The sequence below is a fragment of the Talpa occidentalis genome, unplaced genomic scaffold (genome assembly GCF_014898055.3).
Source record: "Talpa occidentalis isolate TD23 unplaced genomic scaffold, MPIMG_talOcc4v2.1 talOcc4.10, whole genome shotgun sequence".
Lineage (NCBI taxonomy): Eukaryota > Metazoa > Chordata > Mammalia > Eulipotyphla > Talpidae > Talpa > Talpa occidentalis.
In genome coordinates, this window is record NW_023600993.1 from 72,372,903 (window position 1) to 72,400,012 (window position 27,110).

At 39.5% G+C, this 27,110-nt stretch overlaps 1 protein-coding gene across 1 annotated transcript in view; it reads right to left on the reverse strand.

Annotated features, from left to right (window-relative positions):
* Positions 1-27,110, reverse strand: part of PCSK2 (proprotein convertase subtilisin/kexin type 2) — a 244,172-nt gene that overhangs the window by 59,847 nt on the left and 157,215 nt on the right. The window contains exon 6 of the mRNA XM_037494323.2: positions 2,936-3,012. Coding sequence (XP_037350220.1) covers positions 2,936-3,012 — 77 coding nt within the window. The remainder of the gene's footprint in view (positions 1-2,935; positions 3,013-27,110) is intronic.

Below are 27,110 nucleotides of genomic sequence, written 5' to 3' on the forward strand. Positions count from 1 at the left end.
CCTTGCCTAAATGGTATCCTCACCCTGTCATACACTCACATCCTCTCCCTGTGTACCTGACCTATTACTTTCACTCGAATCCTCAGCCAAATGCTACTAGTTCAAGAAGTCTCAGCTCCCCAGTCAGAGATAGTTTCACGTTTCTCCACACTCTCTAGCACATCTTTCTTATAGGGGGGCCTTTATTGGTGTCAAACCCTGTCTTCACCACTTTCGCTGTGCCCAGAGGGGATGATCACAACGATACTGACAATACTTATTTCAGAGGGTTCTTATAAGAATTAATAGCATTAGTATATATGTAGAAGCACATTAAACAGTGCCTTAAACATAGTAAATTCTTAACAGACATTAGCTCTCCTTGTGTTATTTTAGCCCTGGCTATGGTTATCTCCAGATTTTTGGATAGCTGCTGCTTTCTCCTTTGAAACTTGCACACCAAAATGGAACAGTTATTGCCTCTTTTTATGCCCCATGCTTTAAAAAATTTACTTTATATTATGGAAATATCAAATACACACAAGTAGAGTAAAATACATCACCCAGCTTTAACATGAGGAACTTACAAAGAACTGATCTTATTTCCTCTATAGCTTATTCTTCCCCTCCTGCTCCAATCCCTAAGCAATACTGAAATAAATAATAGGTATAATGTTTCATCTCAGGGAGAATTTTTATAGGTACATCCTACAATCATGGGAAAGATGCTTTATTCAAATTCTCCTTGTGCCAAACAAGAAATATCTCCAGGACAGACCTAGCCTTTTCAACTACAGAGTGTTCAGGTGTTGTAGGTTTGAACTTTGACTCACCTTCCCTCATAATAATAGTATTTGTTTTTTGAGGCCACAATTTGAATAGTGGTACCATCCACTCTTTGTTAAAACAAGTCATTTTGGGTTAGGATCTCTGACAATGACCTGATAATTGGGAAAAGCCCCATTTATTTCTGGTGCAAATGGACACTGTGTCTTGAGTCATTGGCTCCCTAAGAGCCTAGGATTATGCCTGCCTGACTCACTGGGACTGTGTCTCAGGCAATTGGACATTTGGGGATTTTTATTGCTGACAATAAAGAATTTCATTGCACTAAGCACTAATTAGTTCTAGCTAGGTTATTTTAGTCAGTCTAAAATTGCACTTCCATGAATAAGTTTGCAAAAGAAGATATTTAAGAAAGAAGACATCTTCATATTTTTTTTAAAAGAATATGATTAAAACACATCACACAGGAGACTTGCTTGGGGCAGGTTATGTTTGCATTTAGAAAATGGGGGGAGAGAAATGATACTGTTGTGTATATTTTTGTGGCTGGGTCAACCCATCAAATATTAATTTAGTACTTACTAGCTGCAGAGAGAAAGCAGTAGCCAGCACACATGTTGGTTCTGCCCAATATGTTATGAGGATGGTTGTACCTGTCACGTGGAAGCCAGCACATGCTCCTAGTCCTTCTCAACAGAGAGTTCCAGACTGTCTTTCCCAAATATGTCTCACTTTGGCTTAGTGACATCTATTCGGTAACTTCATATGCTGTGTCTGAAAATGGCTTATTTACTAAGAGTATGCTAAGATATGGGGTTGTGAGTCATGGGATTAAGAGACACTTCATGTCAAAAAGTCTTTTAAATATATCCTCAGCCCTTAAAGACACACTTTCAAACACTGCATGATCATTTTAAAACTGCAGATGAAGTTGTCAGAGGATTGTGACACCAGCAATGATCTTTTCAAAATGGCATTAATTTGAATTGTATTTTCTTCTTTATTCTTTTCTATAATTGTCAAGACCCCCAATCAGTGTGCCCTGTCTCCCCTCCAGACAGCCTCAGGTCAACTTGCCAACTGAGGAGCAGAGTCTATACTCCATGATCTACTGGGGAACAGCCCTCTTGGCCATCTTACTGCCTGTCTTTTACACTAAAAGTGATGCCTGTGAAAGAATGACACCTTTTGGGTTTGGAGATTTATGTAACTTGGGTTCAAAGAGTTGATATGATGTATGCTAATGGTTGTTTGACTGGGGAAGTCGCTCAGCCTTTCTGAGTCTGTTTTCTTATCATTGATAAGGAGAATGACATTTTCTTTTCTACCACAAGAAGTAAAAGAAGTGAGTTAGGTGCTCTACATACAGTATAAATTTATACCATTAATTATACCACTTATGCCTTTAACTGAAGTCCATATGTTCTCATGAACTTCACCCAAGAGCTTCAATAATACAGAAGCACTAGATTTAAAGCCTGGTTGATTTCCGATTGAGCAGTCTTCACATTTTTATTTTTATACATTTCATTTATGCAAGCAACCTCTTAGAAAATATCTTACTTGGAGAAAAAAAGATTGCATTTATATGTATAGCAGTAAAATAGGCCAGAGAAAAGTAATATCTTTGTAAGAACCATTGGGTAGTTTTACCTAGTAAGATGCCAAACAATATCTCAACAATGCTTTTGCCAATTTACAATTACACTTACACTTACACTTGTCTTGTTGAAAGGGACTATATGAACTTTATAAGGTCATGGCAGGAAACTTTTCAAACACATACAAACTCAGATCCATGGTGTAAAATAATTTTCTGCAATAATTTCAACAAAGTAAAATCAGTGTGTTTTAAATCACCTTGAGATAGGTTGGGAAAGACTTTCTTGTTATTTCTATTTTCTTTTATCTTTAATATAGTAGCAAATAATTCCTACTTGGAATTATTTCCAAGTGGAACAAAGTAGTCAAAAGGCAATTTTAGAGGAGCATGGTACTATTAAGAAAAAAACAAGAATTTAGAGAACATAGTCACTCAGCAAAAATCACAATACAATTTGGTGAAGCAAGGAGTAATTTGGCAGGTGATGTGCCATCCTTACAAAGAAAGCAAAGCAAAATAAAATACACCAAATCTAAAGTCAAAGACACCTCTGAAGACCCTGTGTACCTGTTAAACCAGTCGTCCGTGTAGCGGGGATAAGGGTAGGGGTCGTTGCTGCTGAAGTCATAACTCGCTTCGGCATTCTGAAAAACACAAGGTGTCTTGTTAGCTGAGAAAGTCAGAGGTCCAGGCAGGAGAAAAATGCTTTGGGACTTTGAGGTGTGCCTGTTTGTGTTTACAGTTCCTCTGTGAAGTGCTGTGCCATTTTAGACCAGCCCTGGCAAATCTGTGACAGGGCCTCAGCGTGTCTTGGGAGTTTTCTTTCCTCCCTACATCCTCGTTTCCAGGCTTCCTTTGCTCATCTTATTTCAGATTGTTAAGGACTTAGTAAAATTTGAGCCCTACACTCTCCTTGATGGTTTCCTTTTAAAGTTGAGTTCCCCCTGTGGGCAAATGGGGTTCACCTGGAATCCAGGGTCTCTGTTGACTTCCTTGCACTGGTAGTCAGAATGTTCTAGATTTCATGCCACAGGGGAGGGGGTCTCTAGAGTTTTTGTGTTTTAAGCAAAAGGCTTACCCCCAGCTCCTTGCTGCAATATGCATATATACACTATGGGTGTCAAGCCACTGCCCAAGCACCTAATGTCCACAAAATTGACCTCATTTATTCACTTAATGAATATCATCCAATACTTGCCAGAGACTTTGCCAAGTTAGGAAATACAACGGGAGACATCTCTACCCTTGTGTAACTTATAGCTCAATTGGGGGAACAAACACCAATCAACATCTATAAACATCAAAATAATTTTATGATCGCAAACTGGAAGTGCTCTTGAAACCTATATCATACAGTTAGAAGTTTAAATTCTATGCAGTACAACACCTCCATTTTTTTCCATTAAGAGTCACGTAAGAATCAATTACTTATTTACTTAAATTGTAATTACATGATTTAAAATTTCAAATTTTCCATTTATGTCTTTAGTTGGTTGGTCTTTTATTTTGATCTATCATGGAGGATGATCAACCCCCACTTAGCGACTAATGCATTTCTTCCCCACTGCCTTCTCTGCTTGCACTTGGGTGCTGGGCTGTGGGGAACTCTTCTCTCCTCCCTCATTCTTCTCTCCTTTGTTCTTAAAGTCTGCAGTATAGGCCCCCAGAGGTTTCCTGGTTCTTGGCACACATAAGGCTAAGAAATGCTGACTTAGATGTATATTCCAGTTTGGGCATTCTTGACTCCTTGAGTCTAGCCATTTTCAGGAATTGAGTTTTTTATCAGGTAAACCACTTTAGTTTGTGACTCACTTCACTTTGCAAGCCTAATGTATTAGTGGTGTAATGTTTACAAGCAAATAGACTCATTTCATTAATTTGTAATTCCATTTGATTGATAACAAAGGACTTCCAGCCACCAATGACCAGAATTGTGATAATGATTTATTTAAATAAATGTGCTTGGGGCAGAAGTCACCCTAAAATTTGTTTCAAAATTTTTTAGTTTTACTGAGGTATACTTGAAGTACAAGCAATCTCACACACATGATGTACATAAATTGAGTTTGGACATGAGCATACACCCATGATGTCATCACCACCCCCCCCCACCACCACCATGGTATACACTATCACTTCCAAAATTTTTCAGTTTGGACCCAACTCTTTGAGAAGAACATTTAACAAGAAATCTATCTTTTAAACATATTTTAAAGTGCATACACACAATTGTTGACTGTGTTGAGTAAAGGAGTTCTAGAACTTACCTATTTGCATAACAGAAACTTAATATACATTGAAAAACAAGTCTTCACACACTCCCCTCTATTAAAAATTTGGGCCAGTCATTGTATCGTGGATGTCAAACACAACTATTCTTTACTCCAGATTCTGGGTTTTCCTTTGACACCTGGTTTTTAGAGAGGGCATTAATGCCAATGTCTCCACTGGCATTAATCATTGGCAAGGCCAATTCTGTGTCTCCTTCTCCACTTAGATCCCAAAATATTTTCATTCTCTATCTGATCTCTAATAGCTGTCTCTAAGAGACCCTTCCAGATTTGGCATGTTTTCTATTCCTTGAATTTTCTTGAGATATTTGGATCTCAGTTATTTTGAGGGATACTATTTTGAAAAAAGTATTTTATTAGTCTTCCTGAAGTATGTTCAGTTACCCCTAACTTCCATGAATTTTTCAGAGATGAGAGTATTCTTAGAGTTGGTAGGAGTATAAAGAGAAACACAATCTAATAGTTCTTTTGCATTTCAAAGCTGAGGTTGAAACTTCAGCAATAAATTTGGAAGCCTGTTTGCCAAGCCTGGTTTGTTTCTTCAGGAAGAGTTTAGAATTCCCTGGCCTAAAACGAGTTGGATAGACAATCCAGCATGAGCAGCCATTGCAGGCCCTGCATGGAGGCTTTGAATGTTCCTTCTGAGTTGTGCTCCTGCAGTGTGATGGGGGTATGTTGGAATATGCAACCTCAGAGGGATCTCAGACTCAATCTAGGATAGGGACATGGAACCACACATCAGAAGTGGCTCTGTGAGCCAGGGAGCAGCAGAATATTCTGGGAGGTGGAGTTCAGTGAGAATCTGGTCTAGAAACTTCTGGGGTTCAGACAATGAGGATCCAGAGTACAGGCAGCATCTGCATAAACTGACAAGCAAGGGCAGCAGGAACAGGGACATAGCAGTAAAACCCAAGATGGACAAATGATGAGATAGGAACATCAGAACCCCTGTCCCCCTCTCTTTAGTGCTGTGTTAATCTTCTGAAACTTGAGGACAATTCTGGAGAGAGGTGGAAAACCTGAGTTGACTAAGGTCAAGTTTTTATTGTTAGGTTGGCAGATAGAAATCAAACTCAACTAGAGAAAAATAAAACCAGAATTTTCTGAACCTTGTATTGTTGCCTGAGCAATTGACCAGTTTCATAAGCTTCCCACCCTATCTCACTTTTCTGGCTCATTATTATCCCCTGTGCCCTGGACTGACGACTTTTGACTCTAATTGCTAATTCTGCAGAAACTGAGTTGCTCTGAGGCGGGATGGCTAGAGGGAGAAATTGAAAAGTTCTAACAGCAGAATTTGCAGCCGAAAATACACAGAACTGTGAGACCACTTTATAACAAGAAAAATGACGAGGTATTTATTTTCTGTGCTCAAATTCACTTGTGACTGTTAAAATGGACAATAACTTAGGAACTCTGATTATTTTGTTGCCTTTACATTTAGTTTGTTGATGAATGTTTAATACTTTGGGTAACAGTCTACACTGAGTTCTAAGGAAGGCAAACAGTTGTGCTTATTTGGCTGCATCTTTTCTGGCTAAAAGTCAAATGGTTTATAGCAAGAAAGAACAGTGAGCAATCTTTTCAAGGGTTTTGTTTATTCTTTTATAGCCAAAAGTGAAGCATTTGTTAATTAAAATTACTATGTTCTCTTCCATAAAATTATTTGTGTTCAAGAATAAATTAAGTTGGCCTTGAATTATACCAGAATTTCCTAAAATAGGCATTAACATAGATATTGAACGGAAGTGGTGTCTCTGTAAATTTATTACTTTGGTCATCTTAGGCTAAGTCAGATGCTTGTTTGGTTTTGAATTCTTCTAAAACTTCTGCATTAGAAAATACTATCTATAAAGCTGAATGTAATTTAATCATTGATGATTCAGGATCAGGCTGATTCAGAGTCATCATTAAGAACCTGAATTATCATTGCACCATCACGAAGAAAGCGAGAAGATTGGACAGAATCCAAACTGACCTCCCTGAAAGTTATTTCAGAAAGAAACTTCTGATAATGGCTTCTTTTCTCTTTCTCATAGAATAGTTGAGTGCAGAGGGAAAAAAAAACTCTGGTACATAATAATTCTCAGGTTTTCTTTCCAAATATCTGAATGCAAGCCAGAAGGCAAGACTAGACTAACCCTTAGGAAGGAACTTAAATAATTATGGTTTTGGCCATTGTTTGTGCTGGGCACTTTTCCCACAGTAGGCTAAGAAGGGGGAGGTGACTTATTTATTTTCAAGAAATTTTCTGGCTTGTTATATCTGAGGAGCTGCCTTTATGCAGACATTTTTAAGATGCAGGTCTAAAACTATAATGACTTGGTTGCTGTGACGATAAAATGGAGGAATGAATGTGAGTGGTTAAGCATGTTGCCCCATGGTGTGGGTGCTCTCTCACCTCTTCTTTTGTACCCTTCACTTTCTTAGATTAACTATGGCAAGAGTCATAGACTATGGCTCACAAGCCAGATCTGGCCCTCCATGTGTTTTTGCAAATAAAGATTTATTGGAACATAGCCATATCCATTTGTTTACAAATAGCCTACGACTACTTTTGGACTACAGTAGTTGATTTAAGTAGTTGTGAGAGAAAACACAAATTTTAAAATAGAAATATTACAGAAAAAGACTGCCAAACCTTGCCTTACCCTAAGCCTCTTGGACTCTGAGGCTGCCTTCTGATAGCCTGAAGCCATCACTACAGCATCTTATCTAGTCCTTGTTCTTCTGAGGATATTTCCCTCACACGGTCCCATATATGGGACAGGTATCTCTCAAAGCATACCTGTCTATACTCTGGTCTCTCAAGGTGGGCTGTAGCTCCTGAAACTGAATCTTATATAAATTAATGTCATTGCATTGTTAGGAGTTTGAAATTTACCTTCCTGGGTCTCACATTAGTCAAATGTGGGTTATTAGGGATTATTGGGTCAGAAACTGGACCTCAGCCCACAGGGGTGCCCATGGAGACAGTAAGAGCATCTCACTGGGAAGATGATGAATGCCACTATGGCTTCCACCATCCCTCTGACCACCATGGATTTAAAAGGCTGTTCCTAAGGATACCAATGTCCTAGGGCCTCTCTCTTTCCTTCTGCAAGTGTTCTGCCTATTCTCACGGTAGGAATATTGCCATCAGCAGAGCCACAGATGTTTGTAGTAAGCAGCTTTTGGCTTGCAGAGATAATAGCCCAGGTGATATAGGATATAATGTCTGCTGTACAAGCCCTCGCCCACCATTCATTTTTTAAAAAGATTTATTTATTTATGCATACAAGAACTAGGGTATAGGCCAGAGGGGTGGGGGGTAAGAGGATTCACCAGCGACGGAGTGGGGAACAGAACAGGCAGACTGACTGAAATACACTGCTGAGGGGAGCAGCGGGCAAGACAGGAGAGGTCTGCTGAGCTGCCCACCGTTCATTTTTAAAAGTGATGCTGTGTTTTCTGACAGCACTGCACTCGCATAACAGGCCAAAGGTATTATTGAGCAGTAATTTTAGGGTGCTGTGGATCACACTCTGTGGTCTGACTACGAAATGAGGGAGTGGTTTCTGTAACCAGGGCTCCCATGTACAGTTGCACAGGTTGTACATGCCCAAGAGGCGCCATGGGGTTGCCCTGGACTTACCAAGCTATGTGCCCTGGGGGGTTTTAACAAATAATTGGTCGGTCTAAAAGGGCCATATTTACTAATTTATTTGCCCAGAGAGAGGTGCTATTTTGTAGCCCACCAGCTGTTAGGGTGCGCTATTTCTATTTCACATAAAAGCACCATGTAGTGCTATCCTGTTGATGTGCCATGGCAAGAAATAGGCTCTTCTAGTTATAGTCATGCATAAGCTCAGTCCTCAGAGAAATTGTTCCAAGGAGACAACATATCCCCTGTGAAACGTCAAGCCCTACCAGGCTTAAATAATATCTCAAAGATCAGGAGTTTAGGATCATGAGCGCAGCACGGCGTATGATTAATTGCCAATGTAACTCCACAGCTATGTAACTCCACAGAACAGGAAAGTACATCACATTCATCCCTTTATTCTGGCTTGTTCCTTTCCCTGAAGGCATTTAACCAAATAACCCAGCTAGGAGCCGTGTAACAGTATTAGCTGAAATTGCACTGTGTTCATGGACTAATGAAAGAGAAATGAGCTTCCCCAGACAGGCTCACAAACTGCAACCATATTGCTCCAGAACAAAGCTCATCTGTATGGAAACTGAGCAGCAAAATAGCCCAGGCTATTGGAGCCTCAAGAATTTTGCTATTGTGCCTGCTTGAATCTAATATGGTCATGGCTGAATGTTCCCAACTGTGCCTATTTTGATTTTCCTCAAATAATTCTCCCACATGCACTAGTTTAACGATAATGTTCAGCTCACTTTTGACTGAGACCAACATTAAAGGAATTTATGTCTGTATTGAGTCTGACTGTAAAACTTAATGAAATTTAACATTTCTCCAACACTCAAAAATTTTAAAAACAGATGCAAGAGTCAGAAAATTGTTCGAAATCTTTCTTCTAGACTCCTGAGATTTCCAGAGTTGTATATTTCTCCAGCGACAGGGTGTTCTCTAATTGTAGATTTAAGACCTGCTACCATTACTTCATTCCTTCATGCCCCTGGAAATTCTAGCAACCTCCTTAGTCACTGGAGTAGTTCCAGGTGAGAGAGGAACAATGGAGTAGAATAACAGGGCCTGCAGGAGCCATGAAGCTCCAAGCCGTATATCCTACTACTTGGGTATTATATATTTTCCAAAGCTGAGCAGTTCCATCCCTTGGCACGCCCTGCCACTCTTATCTGCAGATCTGAGAGAGGGTCTAAGCTCCAAATCTAAGATGGAATTATAATAATATTAATTTCTGATGGTTAATACTGTGCCCTAAATGGATAGGTTACCTTTAAGTTTTTCAAAAGAGTTTAAATTCTCACATTTTATTTTTTGAAACCCATGGGGTAGGAGAGTAGTTGTATTGAAGGAAGAAATGGGGGCCTCCTTGGTAGCACAAGGGGTTAAGCACAGCACTATGAAGCGATCTGCAACCTCTGCAGCATGAGTTCGATCCCCGGCTAGGGAGCTACCCACAAGGCGCAGCAGACCCCTCCTGTCTCGCTCACTGCTCCCCTCAGCAGTATATTTCAGTGGATCTGCTGTTCTGCTCCCCACGCTGTCTCCTGTGAATCCTCTCACCCCCGCACCTTTAGCCTGTACCCCAGTTCTGTATGCATAAATAAATAAATCTTAAAAAAAGAAGAAATGAGGCTGTTACTCTCTCTAAGGAACAGGACATAGTCAAGGCAGCATCTTGAGACAGCTTCTTTAAAGTTCTCTCTGCCAGTGTATGTCTCCTTTGCTCTTCTGGCTACTTCAGAGGGCCAGTGGAGCCTGTGTTAGGCTAGATTGAGACTCATTCCCACAGATAAATTTTAAGGGCTGCCCTAAAAGTGTGTAATCTGGTGTTTGGAGGGAAAGCTGCCACTCATGATACTTAATCTCTAAGAGCTGGCTCTAAGACAGGGTCCAAAACTTGTCCAGAAAAAATTACATCTTTATTTTCCCTAGCTGCCGACTCAAATTTAGCTCTGATTATGGATGCAGACTACAAGCTTGATATTATTAGCAGTACCTGCGAGCTTGTCACCAACATGCACTTTCATATTCCGTTATAGTGGTTGCAGATATACTGAAATATTTTTTCTACTCACTTCTGCTTGCCAGTAGATTTTGTTATTTAATGCTCTAATAAAAATGACACATATTTACCAGGGCACAGATTTGTGTTTGAACCTTTTAAGAACTATGTTTCTGGGGCCTCCCTGGTGGTGCAGGGGTTAAAGACACAACGTTATCAAGCTATCAAGCTACTACAGCACGAGTTTGATCCCTGGCCAGGGAGCTAACCCACATGGCACAGCAGACCTCTCCTGTCTCGCCCGCTGCTCCCCTCAGCCGTGTATTTCAGTCATTCCACCTGTTCTGCTCCCCACCCTGTCGGTTTAATTCTCTCACCTCCTGCACCTCTGGCCTACACCCCAGTTCTTGTATGCATAAATAAATAAATCTTTTAAAAAATAAAAAAAATAACTGTGTTGCTATATAACTACTCCCCTTGGTTATCCTATGTATTTTGCTTTATGTGTTTAATATTATTCTGATAATAAGGGCAAAGAGGCACTAGATTACATGGGTGGTTGGTTTGCAAATTGGTACAATCTCTTTAAAGAGAAATTTGGCAATATCTATCAACATAGAAGATGTTCTCTTTGAGTCTGAGATCCTGCCTCTGAAATTGATCCTAAAGATATATTGCACATGTAGGAAATATTTATGTCTAAATGTATTCATGGAAGTATAATAGTAAACTTGCAAGACTAGAAAGAGCTGACGTATCCAACATAGGGGATGATGTAAGCAGAAGATGGTTTACATCTACGATGAAAGACCTAATGTTGTGTGGGTATGTATGTAAAATTTTTTCTTTGCCATAATAATGACAGCAGGTAACATGCACTGAAGTTTATTTTGTGCAAGAGATTCTTAGATGCTTGCATGCCTTAGTGCCACCTTATGATGTCCCTTTGTGGCACTACTTGTATTATCACTATCATTCTATGAGCAAGGAGACTGAAGCAAAAAGAGGTTGAAAATTTTGGTCACGGTCACACAGATGAAAAAAGCAAAGTAGGGATTTAGACCAGGGGCCTCTTCTTTGACTGCAGTCTTGCCTCTCTGCATTGGGATCATCACATTTTGTTGCACATGTCGGGACTACTTTTTGGCGGCCCTGGGATATCTGAGAATAATTTGAAAATCTATGGCTGAGAGTGGTGTTCCAGAAGCCTCTAGTACATGGAGCCTTCCACAACATGACAGTGCATGGTCTGGCTCTCATCATGCTTCGCTGGTTATTCAATTGTGCCGATGACAAGCCTCCATTCAGTGCTCCCTTGTCTTCCCTACCTCCCTGCACTTTGCTCATCCCTCTTCTTATTTGACAGAGGTAAGCACTGGCAGGCAGTAGCATCCAACCCAAGTTGCTTTCATTGTATTTGTTTTGACAGTTGCTTCTATTTATATCAATACCCCTGCCAAAGGATATTGGTTGTTTTTGTCTTTGAAATGGTGATTGATTGTTTACCATTAAAATACATTCTTTTACATTTAATGAGTCAATCTAAGGATATGTATGAGGTGAATAAATGCATGCATAACAAAAATCGTGAAGGTGTGTTGTGACCGGTGGATGTTTGGGAAACACTGGAATAAAACGATGGCAAATTACGATTTGGACAGCTTTGGTTATCAGCAGAGTCAGCTGTAAGTGTGGCTGAAGGATCTATACCAGGATTTAAAGAAGTAATGGAAAAGAGTCTCTGCTCTTCCATCTCAATCCTGTCCTTGTCATTCCAATCCTTTACATTCTGTAGACTGTTGACCTTTAAAGAACTTTATCATTCATTCATTCAACCATTTATTTCTCTTTTCACTGAACAAATATTTATTGAGTACCAACTATCTGACAGGCATTGTGCTAGAGCAAGTCACTATTGAAAAGGAAGAAGCCATTAGCTGGGTATCTTGCCTTTAGATCTCAAAAGCTGTTCCATTGGGGATGGATGGACACCTGAGTTTTCAATGAAGCCATCAACTCTGATTGCTCAATAGCATTTCCTGGGGAGCTTTTAGAAATATAAATACTTGAGTCACTCCTAGATTCTGATTTAATTTGATCTGGGCATCAGGGGTTAAACAAACAAAGCTCTTTATGTGATTCTGACGTATAGGTTGATAAACACTAACACCTTTGCTCATCTCTCATATTTTGGCCTTCGTGCTGCTTTGAAGTACAGCTTGTGGACTAGTAACACTGACATTACCATAGAACTAAATAGAGATACAGAATCTCAGACTTCACCCAGACTGGCTGAGTCTGAATGTGCATTTTAATAGGCTCTCCAGGGAACTTGTAGGTGCACATATATTTTTTTAATTTGTAAAATGGGTGCATGGAGCAAGGTTTGCTTTGGCCTTTCATGTCCCCTTTCTCTCTCCATAATGGCTGTGTTATAATCTTCTCCCTCTTCCACCTACACTCTTTGACAGAAAGAAACTGAATTTGGTAAGTCATCTATACCTTAGCATGAATAAGGTTACCATATTGCCCTTCCCAGTATTATTCGCTTTCACAGAAGAGAATAGATATTGACAAAAGTGAAAGAATTCAATCTCAGGTAGCAGAGATTGAAGGATGGTAGGATGGAAGCCTCAGGAAATTCTTGGCACGTCTTAGACTGAAGCTCTTTCTATAGAGAAAAACAGTTCTGGGAATAGAGTTGTCACATGGATTTCCTTGGTTCTGAAGAAGAGGACTTGATGAACCCAAGAAAACAAAAGAAAGCAAGGTAAAATATGGAATTATTATGCAGAATATTCTTGGACTCCATATGCTTTCAGGGGGAATTTGATTCTGTAAGAAAGAAGAGTAAAGGTTTAGAACGCGGGTTTCTGGCTGTTAAATAAATTTTGATGAATATAAAGGTTTGAATTATTTTTGCCTCCTGCAGCTTAAAATAAAGTTTCTGTCAAAACTTTAACAATATACCCAATTATAGACAAATTAAATGCCAAGTTGCTTTAACAGCAATAGGAGTTAAAGCATTTCTTTTAGAATGTGTTTATATTTCCATGTATGCTTATTTTTACACCCTGCCTCTTTCCTGAAAAGAAACAATGTCTCTCCATTATTTTAACAAACTGCAGACACACTAAGGTTAACAATATTGTGAGACATAATATGGCGTGAGTAAAAATCGGGGCACATGTAGGTAACTGTAGTGTGCTGTGACTCTTATAAGGTCCAAGTCTGAAAATTTCAAATTTGAACAGTGGGTCCAAGCTCATGACATGCTCCCCTTTGGTGAGTGCCTAGACCTGGTCACTTCCCCAGCCTTGAGCTAGACCTGCTGGGTCTCTCCCCTTTCCCTGTGGCCCTTCAATGACAAAGTTGACTTTGAGTGAACTGTGCAAAGGCAGCTTGCAGCAGCGCTGTGAGCCTTTGTCACTTTATTACCCATGACTTCAGGAGAGGGTGGCACAGAAGCAATGCCCAATTCAGGTTGAAAGAAAAGAAGTGATGAGGGTTTAAGAAAGGCAGATGAATTTAGCCTTGATAACTAAATAAGAGGCTGAGAAGAGTGGTTGTGCAGAGCAACACAAGGATGCCGTGGGGGAGCCAGGACAAAGAGGACAGCTGCGGGGTACAGCAGCTGCTGTTTCAGAACTTGCCTGAGTGAAGGATGGGAAGTTGGAGTGGCTGACTCGAAAGGCAATTTGGACTTGAGGCTCACAGGCCCGCAAAGACAGTGTGCTGTCAGGCCCTGCAACAGCAACTGTGTAAATCAGTGCCAGTTGCAGTTCTGGAAAAGGAATCAGAAGGTAATGTAGCAGCCGGGGTCTAAATTTGTGTAGTCAAGGAGATGGGGTGCAAGTAAATTTTTGTTTCCCTCTCTTTTGAAGAGGTGTTCTACGGGGTTGGAGAGCTGCTTGAGGCTTCTCCTTTGCTTCCTCTGGGAGTGTCCTGCTTGCCTCTGTATGGTTGGTGAGGTCAAGGTCACCACTTTTGTGTCCAGATGTCCTGGGAGGGAGGGAGACACTACTTGACAGCCTTCCTCATGCCACTGATTACACAACGTCAGTATCACCTGCTTCTTCTTTTTTCAACCCTAAAAATAGCGAAGATGAATTCACTGATAGCTGAGTCACCTCATCAAAAAGGTTGTTCCGTCCATATATCATTTATTGGCGACTATGTCTTGCACACAAGCCCAGCTGTATGAATAATTACACAGGGTCCACTGCTATTATATATACATGTAGGTTTTATGTATAAATTATGTATGTGTAATACTCTACAAAAATTAATTTGAGTCGCACAATTATTTTGAGAATTGAGTATTTTAAGTCCCATTTTACAGATAAGAAAACTGAGGCCCGGCAGGTTAGGTGATTTGCTCAAGGCTTTTCAGCTAGAAATGGTTGAGTTAGTACTAGAAATTAAATCTGACTCTGGCTCATTTTCTTCTCTCTGCCCTGCATGGCACCTACAGTTCTTTCCTATGATTATAAAGTAAAGGCCAAGATGACAAGACTGAGCATCTTGCTTATCCCAGCAACCTTGGCATTGAGTGGGAACATTAAGACCTAAGATACATTAAATGGCGGTGTGATGGGGGTGGGGCTTACTCAGGGTTTTGAGTTGCCACCCACTTTTGCATCTTCAATAAATCAAATTCAAAAACTTGTCCTCCATTTTCTCACTTGTCTCTTTTTGCTTTGAACAGTTAATCTCTGCTTTGGTGATTCCTTTCAGGATAACCTTGCTTAGAGGAGAAGATGGAAATAGAGTGTTATGACCTTGGCAGATAAGCGAAAAGGAAGCGCAGCCCTATTGTAAATATCTCAGTGTTTATAGATGAAAAAAAGCTAAATGGATCAGTTCCCTTTCATGAAAAAGTTGTTTGAGTCTTACCTTTGAACAAGACCAATTTTATGTTCCCAGCTAATGTGAAATGTGACACAAAAAAAGACTGGTCCCCAACTGTTCTGGAGAAAGATTAAATGCACTTCTGGTTCTATTCACAGCTATTCATCATTTTAATTGGTTTTGAAGTCAAAAAAACTTTGACAGCATTTGTGATGGGAATCCAACTTCATAATTCATAAACTATGGAAAAGTGATTACAGCTTTCATTTGGAGGCTGTGCACATACCTTATTAAGTTGCTATAAGGATGGAACACCAGAATCCACATTACTCACACAATCACTTTGAGCATGGGGGTTGCAGCAGTTGAATCGTGGACCCTGGTATCTTGGGAAGGGAATACTCAGCTGTAGGCCTTTTGGCAATGACATACCCTCCACTCAGGGTGTTCCTTGCTACCCCCACTGACATATCCTTCTCAGCATTTCTAGGAAGTGGAAAGAGAGCTCATTTGGCACCCAATTTCCCTCCCCTCCCCTTATTAGACCTTCCCTCAACTGCAAAGACTGTTCTTCAATTCCATCTCAACAACTTCCTTGACTTTCTCATAAATTGAACGGTGACTGTTATATTACAAAAGCCCATATTTTATTCTCCACCCTCTACTGTATCTTCTCCAAATTGTCCCTTTCTCTAGACACCAATATGTCTCATTGGGGCCTGCAAATCCCTTGCCCACTCCACTCTTTTTTCAACATTTCTATCCAGTTTGTATTTGTAAGCTCCTTATTGACATCAGAGTACTTGCCCCAGAGTTTACACAGCCAGGTCCTTACTCTTCAGCATCTCCCTCAAGGCTGTTGGTGATGGACCTACAAGTTTCTCTCTAGTTCACCAAATGTTTTTTTTGGAATGAGGTCAGATAGCCAATGTCTTAAACTCTGTGGGCCATACTGTCTTTGTCACAATGATTATCTCTGCCTTTGTAGTGAGAAAACAGTCTCAATGATATATAAACAAATACATGTGACTGTGTCTCAAAGATGCTGTTCACAAACAACAACAAAACGCAATGAGTGGGCTATGGTTTGCCAAACCCTGCTTGCTGTGAGTTGAAGTGTGTCTCACCAAAATGAGCTCATACCAGATTAGGACAGACCCTAAATCTAATGACTAGTGTACTTAAAAGGAGACCAAGTGGGCCTCCCCAGTGGTGCAGCGGTTGAGCACCACACTGCGAAGCTGTCCGCAGTCTCCGCAGCGCCGGTTCGACTCCCCACCGGCCAGGGAGAACTCCACATGGCACGGCAGACCTCTCCTGCCTCGCCTGCTGCTCTCCTCAGCAGTGTCCTCGGTCCATCTGCCTGTCCTGCTTCCCGCTCTGGCTCCCCAAGTGCTGCAATAAACATAGCGGTGCAGGTGTCCTTTAGAATTAGTGTTTTTGTGTCTTTTGGGTAAATACCTAGGAGTGGGATTGCTGGATCATATGGAAGCTCTATGTTTAGCAGGTTGAGGAATTTCCACACAGCTCTCCATAGTGGTTGGACCAGTTTGCACTCCCACCAGCAGTGCAGGAGAGTTCCTTTATCTCCACCAACACAATGGAATATTACTCAGCAATCAAAAAAGATAAACTCATGCCATTTGCAGCAACATGGATGAAGGTAGAAGGGATCTTGCTCAGTGAAATAAGCCAGAAAGAAAAAAAATGCCAGATGGTCTCCCTCATAGCAGGAATTTAGAAAACCTAAATAAGGGACCAGGAAAAAGACTAATTATAATAAAGTAAAAATCAAAATCAACAAGCAACTATAAACCAGAGACACACTACAGGGGGGGAGAAGGGGGTAGGATCAAAACAAGAGGGGTGGGAATTTTATGGGGTTGATAACCAAGATGAAAATGTATACATTGTACAAAAATGAAAAATGATCACTTGTAATAAGGGAAATGCAAATCAAAACAACCATGAGATACCATCTTACACCAGTGAGAATGGCACATATTAAAAAAACTAGCAACAACAAATGTTGGCAAGGATGTGGAGAAAAAGGAACTCTCCTGCACTGTTGGTGGGAGTGCAAACTGGTCCAACCACTATGGAGAGCTGGGTGGAGATTTCTGGACCTACTAAACATAGAGCTTCCATATGATCCAGCAATTCCACTCCTAGGTATTTACCCAAAGGACACAGAAACATCAATTCCAAAGAGGACCTGCACCCCTATGTTTATAGCAGCACTGTTTACAGTAGCTAAGCTTTGGAAACAACCCAAATGCCCAAAAATAGATGACTGGATCAAGAAGACATGGTACATATATACCATGGAATATTACTCAGCATTCAAAAAAGATAAACACATGCAATTTGCAGCAACATAGATGGCGCTGGAAGGGATCATGCTTAGCGAAATAAGTCAGAAAGAAAAAGAAAAACACTGGATGGTCTCACTCATAGCAGGAATCTAGAAAACTTAAATAAGGGACCAGGAAAATGAATAACTATAAGAAAGTGAAAATCAAAATCAACAAAAAACTATGAACCAGAGACACTCTATGGGGAGTGGGGGGGCAGGGAGGGGAGGGATTGGGGTCAAAATAAGGGGGTTGCAATTGTATGGGGAATATAAAAATAAAATTTATTTAAAAAAATGAAAAATGATGTAAAAATATATAAAATTAAATTAAAAAAAGAAGACCAAGTGAAGGAATAGAGACATAGAGGCACACAAGGAGGAGTACACCAGGTGAAGAAGAGGGCAGAGATTGGAGTGAAGGGTCTACAGCCAAGGAATGCAAGCATTGCCTGCTGCCACCAGTAAAAAGGAGTGATGATGAAAGATTCTCTTCTGAGCCTCCAGGAAGACGAACCCTATGGGTACCTTGATTTCAGACTTCCAGCCTCCAGAACTATCAGAGAATAAATGCCTGTTGCTTTAAGCCACACTGTTAGTGTGTAGCTCCAGTGTTCCCTTTTTCCTTTCCCCTGCATGCAGCTCCATCCATTCCTGTCCTCTGTGTGGTTTCATCTGTCTGAAAGTCTCTCTCCATCAATCTGGCTCGCTCAGAACAGCTCAAATATCACCTGAGTTAAGAATTGCCATCCTCACATAATTCTCTGTTGTGGATAGATACCCCTTCATAACATTCACCTCATTTTCCCACCCTTTTCCAGCTCACTGTTAGTGTTTGTTTGTTTGTTTTTAATTTATTTATGCATACAAAAGCTGGGGTACAGGCCAGAGGTATGGGAGGGTGAGAGGATTCACCAGAGACAGAGTGGGGAGCAGAACAGGCAGACTGACTGAAGTGCACTGCTGAGGGGAGCAGCACGTGAGATGGACAGGTCTGCTGAGTCATGTGGGTTGCTCCCTGGTGGGGGATGGAACTCGTGCTGCAGTGGCTTCTGACAGACAGCTTCATAGGTTGCATCTTAACCCTTGCGCCACCAGGGACAGCACTGTTAGTGGTTTAAGGATGTGGACTGTGTCTTTTACTTGATGTCACTGTGCACAGAGCAGACTTTCAATGCATGTTGAATGAATGAATGAACCCATTATAAGAATTCTCTAAACTATTTAGTTGACTCCTCCTGTATCATTTGTCATTAGGGGAGTTCTCAGGTGGAGTTGCCCATTTTGTATACATAAACAAAATTGCTGAAATAAGATCATTTGTTTTTGCAATTGGACAGAACAATGCAAGTATGTTTCAGGAGTTTCCAAATCATTAAATACTCACTTTTTGATTACTTGTATTTTTGTACATTAAAATGTTGATATTCTCAAGCCTCCTTTTATAAGTGCCAACATCATAACATAGCACTTCCATCAAGTTTAGTGATATTTAGTGGTATTGTAAGAAGTATTATTTGCATATTTTAACTGCATCTTGCTCTTATTATTTTAGAAAAACAAATGCAAAATAGAAAAATGAAATAAGCAAAAAGAGATAAAAATAGTCATAAACTTAATTCAATTAAAACAAGATAGAAATCTTAGATATGCTGCAACATCAAACCTTAGCCTCAATTGAATACTCGTTGGATTTAACTCAGCCATGTTCAATTGTAATAGAACCTGTCTGTTTGAGGACAGGTCATCAAAATTATGTTAGAGTTGAGATATAATTACAATTATATAGTTATGATAATTATATATATTTTTAGTTTTCTGGAAATATAATCACATATATTTACTTTTAATGTTCAAATTTGGAGACTATATATGTTTCCAAAAATTTTCAAAAGAAAAAAAGCAAAATTCCATTTAAAATTATTTCATTCAGTTAAAAATTTCAACATGTTTGTTTATATATCTTTATAAAACTTTTACCTACAAAAATTGATGGGAAATGCAGTATCTGTATTGACTTTGATTTTAGAGTCTAAAGTAAAAAGGAGTAAGTGATTTTCTGGAATTATGGGACTGAAGGTATTAATGTCCACATCCCAAGTTCTTTACCCTATGCTGGGACAAGGTTGCAATGGAAGCCAGGCAACCCCACATCATAGCTTGCTCTCAAGACCCAGACCATGTAAGTTAGAGCAGTATTCACGAGAAGAGAGTTTTGTCCCAAGACAAATGAGTTGTTTCCAGGCTCCTTGCACTCTGAGAAAAGTTATGTTTTCTAGAGGTTAAATAAAAATTGTATTACAATACAGTTTACCAATTACAAGATAAAAGAAGTTTTATTTTCAAACAAAAGCCAATATATGAATATATATATAGTGACTTTATTTATAACTGCCCAAAGTGGAAATCATCCAATGTTCCACAGCTGGAGAATGGATAGATAAGCTATGCACATTTGCACAACGGAATACTACACAGCAAATAAAAAGAACAACTACATGGATGAGTCACAAATGCATGAAAAAGGCCATACTCAAAAGGCTCTTTACTGTAGGATTCCATGTATATGATGTTCTAGAGAAGGCAAAAACTACAGGGACAGAAAATAGATCTGCAGCAGCCAGGGACTGAGGATGCAGGGAGGTTGGCCACAGGGGGGAAGCATAAGGGATTCTGGGAGTTAGTGGGGCAATTGTATCTCTTGATTGCAGTGATGGTTATTTGTTTGTCAAACTCATAGAATGATGCATCAAAAAATAATTTTCCTGTAAATAAAAAGTGCATTGAAAAAACAGCATTTGTCTACCTGTCTACAGTGTTCTATGTGATCCAAGTAAAAATGCTCTTATCTTCCTGGAATATTATAGATGATTTCTACTCATAGCTTTGGAATGAATATACTACCTTTTCTCTCAAATCTCTTTTTCTCCTCTAAAGAACTATTTCCAACAGAAGTGACAATTGGGTGGGTCACGTGTTCTCTCTGACATGGTTAGCAAGATGCTGAAGGCTGCCTGTGGGGATTTTCCTGTTAGTGCTTTTTATCACAAGGATAGCATAAGTTTTCTTCAGGGTCATATTCTTTCAGGTTCAGAAAGAGTTTAACTCCATTTAAAGGGGAAAAAATACCTTGGGGGATGCAACCAATAAATGTTTATTGGAATGTGTTCTATTTCCTAAAGGGCAAGCTGGAGGAGATAACATTCTTTAAGAAGCTGAGGCAGTGAAACTTCTGTGGTCCTGAAAATCCAGAGTTTATTTTGGAGAGTGAGAACTGATCCTTTTCTCAGTTCCCAACCCAGTTTTTGCCTTCTAGTTTGCATCAATAGTTCATTACTCAACATTTAAGTTGAAATTTGGCTGGCAAAGGAGGCTCCTTTTAATTCGTCTTCATCTCTGGTTAATTATAATTGATGTAACATTGTTTCTATCCCCTAAATACATTAACCAGCAAATGTTCAAGTCACAGCCTCTCAACTCTCATTAATTTCATTACTTAAGCTATTTTTTATATCATGTGTTTTATTTCCTCATTATGGACATTTCAGGCCAACAGTGAAAATAGGGACAAGTTGGCCTCACTGTTACCATGTTTTTCAAGGGCATTTGAGAGTCTTTGAACATTGCAACATTCTCTTCACATTACTTTTCCTCTCTTTGTGATAAAAATGAGAACTGATGTTCTTGGGAGGACTGTAATTGCTTAAATCATTTCAGAGAATAATTTGATAAAGTTTATCAAAATTAAAATTGCATGTAATCCTTGACCCAGAAATTTCACTTCTAGGAATTTACTCTAAAGTGATATTTAAAAAAGAGTTCAAAGATCTATTTTCAAGGAGATATATTCACTCCATAATTTATAGTAGTAAAACATTGGGGGAAAATCAAATGTCAATCACTAGGGGCTCACTTAAATAAATTATGGTGTTTCCATACTACGGAAGAGGATATATTGTTACATAAAAGAATAGATTGTGCCATACGAGCTACTGCATAATTCCAGTTTTGGAAAATAATCTGGAAGGATCCACATAAAACTGCCATATCACCAAAATTGGGTCATGAGTAGGATTTGTAGAGGAGGGGTGGGCGAGGGGAGAGAAAGGAAATTGCAGTTTTTATTTTAACTACACTTCAGTAATGTCTGGATCATTTTTTTTTTATTATGATGAGCAAGCCTTGCTTCTATATTAAAATACAAATAGGGAGAAAAGCGAGAGTGATGAAGTTTTAAGACTTTAGTTATCACGATTAAATAATACCACTTTCTGCCTGCACACTGACTGGAGAGTTTCCACAGCTCTTGACATTTATTAACTTTTCTGCTTGAGATAACCTAGGAAGGAGTGCAGACAGGTATCCTCTCCTGGGTAGATGATGAAAAAGTTCATCAGGTTCTAGGACAGAGGTAGCTTCCCACTTTTGTATTTCTCACATTCTCAGAGGATTTTCAGTAGTAACTGATTTCTAAATTGGACTTTTTGCTAAAATATTGTGTTTAAAATCATATCTAAGGGGGGGGGATTGTATAGGGACTATAACCAAGATGAAATGCATACATTATTGGGCCTCCCCTGGTGGCACAGCGGTTGAGCGCTGGGCTGTGAAGCTGCCCGCAGTCTCTGCAGTGCTGGTTTGATCCCTGACTGCCTGCAAGGGTCCCACATGGCATGACAGACCTCTCCTGCCACGTCCGCTGCTCCCCTCAGCAGTGTATTCCATCAGTCTGTTCCGCTCTGGCTCTGGTTAATTCTCTCACCCTCCCGCACTTCTGACTGTACCCAGAGCTTGTATAAATAAATAAATAAATCTTAAAAAAGAAAAAAGAAAATGCATACATTGTGCAAAAATGAAAAATGATGTAAAAATATAAAATTTAAATAATAATAAAAATACATTAAAAATAAAATCTTATCTGAAAAATTTGAGGGATAATTTATCTTTCACAAAGTATGCTGATGTTTAGCATGCAGCCTGATGAATTCTGGTAATCTGTACTCCTGTGTCACCACCATGGAGAGCAAAATAAAAACCATTTCTGTTACAGAGGCATCTTTAGAAAAGGGGAAGATACCATGTTTCTGACACCCTATATAAGCAGCTTCCTGGGACTAGCTACTGGGAATGAAGGGCAGACCTGACCTGCCAGGTGAAGCTATAAAATATGGAAGTCAGGTGTGCTTAGGGGAGACAAGTGAAGAAGGGCTCACTTGTTTCTTGTCTTTGGACTTGCAACAGGGCTTTGGGGGATCTGGAGGAGACATGAGGAGGAAAGAAAAGTGGAGACATTTGGAAGAGACACATGGGAGACAAATGGAGAGGCTGACAATGGCTGCCATTACGTTGATTTGTACTTTGATATTGCTCCTTTCATCCCAGACTTGCCTGGCCTCTATCTGTGGTTCCCCTCCAGAATGTGCCTTAGGCTGATAGAATGCTTTTGGGCCTTATTGTCTCCATTTTGGGTCAACTTTGTTTGACTAGATGTTTACCCACAAGGAGCTGGGTAACTTTAGGTGTTTTATTGGAAAAACTATTATCTTTTCTTCTCTCTATATACCCATTAGTTCTATTATAGTTCTTTTTTTATTTTATACATTTTTTACATCATTTTTCATTTTTGCACAATGTATGCATTTTCATCTTGATTATAGTCCCCATATAATTCCCACCCCCCTTGTTTTGATCCTACTCCCTCCCCCTACCATAGTGTGTCTCTGGTTTATAGTTGCTTGATAAACTCATGCAATTTGCAACAACATGGATGGAGCTAGAGGGATCATGCTCAGCGAAATAAGCCAGAAAGAAAAAGAAAATACTGGATGGTCTCACTCATAGCAGGAATTTAGAAAATCTAAATAAGGGACCAGGAGGGCCTCCCCTGGTGACTCAGTGGTTGAGGGCTGGACTGTGAAGCTGCCCGCAGCCTCCACAGTGTTGGTTTGATCCCCAGCCACCAGCGAGGGTCCCACAGGGTGCGCAGACCTCTCCTGCCATGCCCCTCAGCAGTGTATTTCATCAGTCTGCCTGTTTTGTTCCCCACTCTGGCTCTGGTGAATTCTCTCACCCTCCCGCACTTCTGACTGTACCCAGCGCTTGTATAAATAAATGAATAAATCTTAAAAAAAAAAAAAAGGGACCAGGAAAAAAACTAATTATAATAAAGTAAAAATCTATTAAAGTTCTTTTTAGGAGTTGTGCAATTTGGGGCCCCAGAGGTACCCCTTGGTCGTGAGCGAATATTTCCACCTCTTGGGAAAGTTCTTTCATGCCCTTCTCTGTTTATCTCCACCTAACTCCACCAACCAACCTCTCTCTGATTTCTATCTCTGTTACTTAATTCTGCCTGTTTTAGAAAACTTCATATAAATGGTATACCAAAGAATATGCACTGTTTGGTGTTTGCCTTCTTGAGCTAACAATGTTTCTGAGATTTGTCTATTTTATTGTATGCCTCGGTACTGTGTTCCTTTCATTGTGAAATAGTGTTCCATTGTCGGTACACAGCACAATTTTATTGATCTATTCACTTGTTGATGGGCACTTGGATTATTTCCAGTTTTCACTACTATAAGTAAAGCTGCCATCAACATTCCTGTATATGTCTTTTTTATGTACATATGTTTTTCTTTTCTCTTAGACAAAAATTTCAGGGTGGGATTGCTGGTCATATGGTGAATGTGTGTTTAATTTTCTAAACAACTACCAAACCTTTTCCCATAGGGACCAGGCCATTTAACATTCTCATGGGGTTTGCTGAGAGGTTTTGCCACCTATAAATACCTACCTTTATGTACACTGTGGGTTTTTCTATAGCACCAAATATTAAAGGAAGCTTTTATCAACAGCCAACACAGTACTGAGCCCTCATCATTTCAGTTCCTGCTCTCCCTCAGACTGTAGAGCTGCTCCCCAGCAGGGGTGTCTGGAAGACTAGTCTTTGTCTTTTAGCAGGTGGTTTCTGGAGTTGCAAAGTCTAAGAAGTCTCCAGGCTGAGCATATTTTCACATACTGAAGAGCATTTGCTTTTTTTAGCCAAAGGTTTAGTAATATTCTTTGTTGTTTACTTGAGAAATCTCCCTTTCTTTCCCTATCTCAGTCGCCGTGTTGCAGACACACAGTGAGAACAGATGACCCGGGCTAGTCTTCCTGAGATCCTTTGCTACTAGTGTGACTGGTCTGGCATTTCTCCAGGTGCGGTGCCTCACGGGCCTTTTAAAGGTAGTCTGTATCTGTCTTTCATGCCAGTCCTATTTATATGGCAGATGAGGTTTTCCCTGACAGCAGTAACTATAGATGCTTTTAAAAACATTCTATCAAGTTAAAATGAAGAGTCAATTAAATAAGAATGATTAGATTAAAAAAAAATAGCATGGTGGGTCCTATTTAGAAAACTCCCAGGTCTGGTCCAATTCCTCACTAGTTATTAAAGACACACTGGATAATATGGTTAATCATCATAATCAAAAGAGATTTACTAAGCACCCATTGTCACTCAGGATATAATGAGCCCCAAAGTAGATATGGGTCTCTGCTTGGGACCGAACATCAGTGATATTGTTACTAAATATATTCTTTTCAAAATCTTTGTAATATCTAACTCTACATGACGTGTGAAAAACCTGAGCAACCAATTAATTTACAGATCAACGCTGCATGCTTTCTGATTAAGCATCATAAATGCTATTCAGAGCTCTCCGTGGGCTGGTCTGGGTTCTTGCTGATGTGGAGATAGGTGTTAAGGTTGCTGCTGAATCCTCTGTGTTTCCCACAGACAAGAACCCTTTGGAGCCTGAGTGTCTGAGCTCGCTGGGTGCCTAATAAAGGCCACACTGTTTGATAATAGTGTCTGCTCTTTTTAAAGATGCCGCTCTCTCTCTCTCTTTTTTTTTTTTTTTTTGCAGATATTATGTTATTTTTTGTAGGAGAAAGGGGGAGGTAATATTTAGTGAATGTCTCCTAAGTTTGGGGTCCTTTATACTCTCTCTTTCTTGAAACATAACACTTTTTCAAATGATTTTTTCTCCTAGAAAAGTCTACCTATATGATCTCCCTGCTTTCATTCTTGCCAGCTCCTAATCTGTCTCCATAATAGACAGATCTTTGAAAAAATGTCAAATCCAGACATGTCATTCCACACACCCCCACAACCCCCTCCAAAATATTTGTTTCTGTGTTCAAATTTTGTAGGTAATTTGATATGCTGCACTAAGTAACTAATATACAACAGTTCCTGGTATAGTATAGCATTCAACAAATAATTGTTGAACAAATAAATGAAAGCATAGGACCATCTTTCTTTTACATTTGAGGAATACACAACCCAAAGAAGTAGATTCACTTGTCTCTCATCACAGTAACTAAACAGTAGTGGCAGGATTGGATCCACTTATTATTGAGGTCCTCATTAGTACCACATCTATTATAGTTTTATCTTTCTTGAAGAGAGAAATCTTAACATTTAGCTGGGCAAAGATTTTTCTATTCAGAAGCTTTTACTGATCACATTATGAATAGGTTGCATACTGGTTATTTAGTGCAAAGTTCTCTTAAGTGGGGCATGTCTCGCCCAGGGTTCTGCAAGATGATCCATTGGGATGTGGGAGAAAATATTCTCATTTTTCTGAGTTTGATTTAAAAATTATGTGTTCATTTTTATTATAATTGGGGTAAAAATGCATAACATAAAATTTACCATCTTAACCATTTTTAGGTAAACAGTTCAATAAAGTCAAGAACATTTGCATTGTTATGCAACCAATCTCAAGAACTTTTCCATCTTGTAAAATTGAAATGCTATAGCCATTAGTAATAATTCTCCCTTCCCTTCTCCCCACAGATCCTGGCAACCTCCATTTCACTTTTTGTCTCTATGAACTTGACTATTCTAGGTACCTCATCCAGTAAGTGGAATCATTCACTATTTGTCTTTTTGTGACCCACTCATTCTTATATCAAGCATCATTTGTGTTGTTGCTTGCAGTAGGATTTCCTTCCTTTTTAGGGATGAATAACATACTATTTTATGGATATACCACATTTTATTTAGCCATTCATTCATCTATTGATAGATAACTTGTGTTGCTTTATCTATTGTGACAAGTGCTGCTATGAATATAGGTATGTAGTATAACTTTTTTCATATTTAATATTATCTTTAAAATGTTCTTTCTTATATATATTTTATAATATGTACAACCCATTATTGCAGTAGTACCTACATACAGTGTGTAAATAATCAATTGTGAATATGCTCAGAGAATCTGCTAGAAAATTTTCACATAGGGAAACACGTGATTAAAAAGTTTGGAGATCTTTGGTTTTATAATTATAGCAGATGTTTTTGAAGGTCCCATTCATAAACCCTTGCTTTCAGTATTTCGATACATATTCACTCAACTTTCCTCTGTCAGATTCCACCTATCTCTGGAGTCCTATCTGCCGATGATTGTGGCAGCTCAGAAGTACAGGAAATTGCTTTCTCCTCTATCCTGGTATCAGCTCTCAATCATAACTGATGGAAGTTAGTATATTTATACCCTGACTCTACATGTGATCTAAGCCATGGCCCAATCTTGCCTTGCAGAACTGAGCTCCGGTTGCCC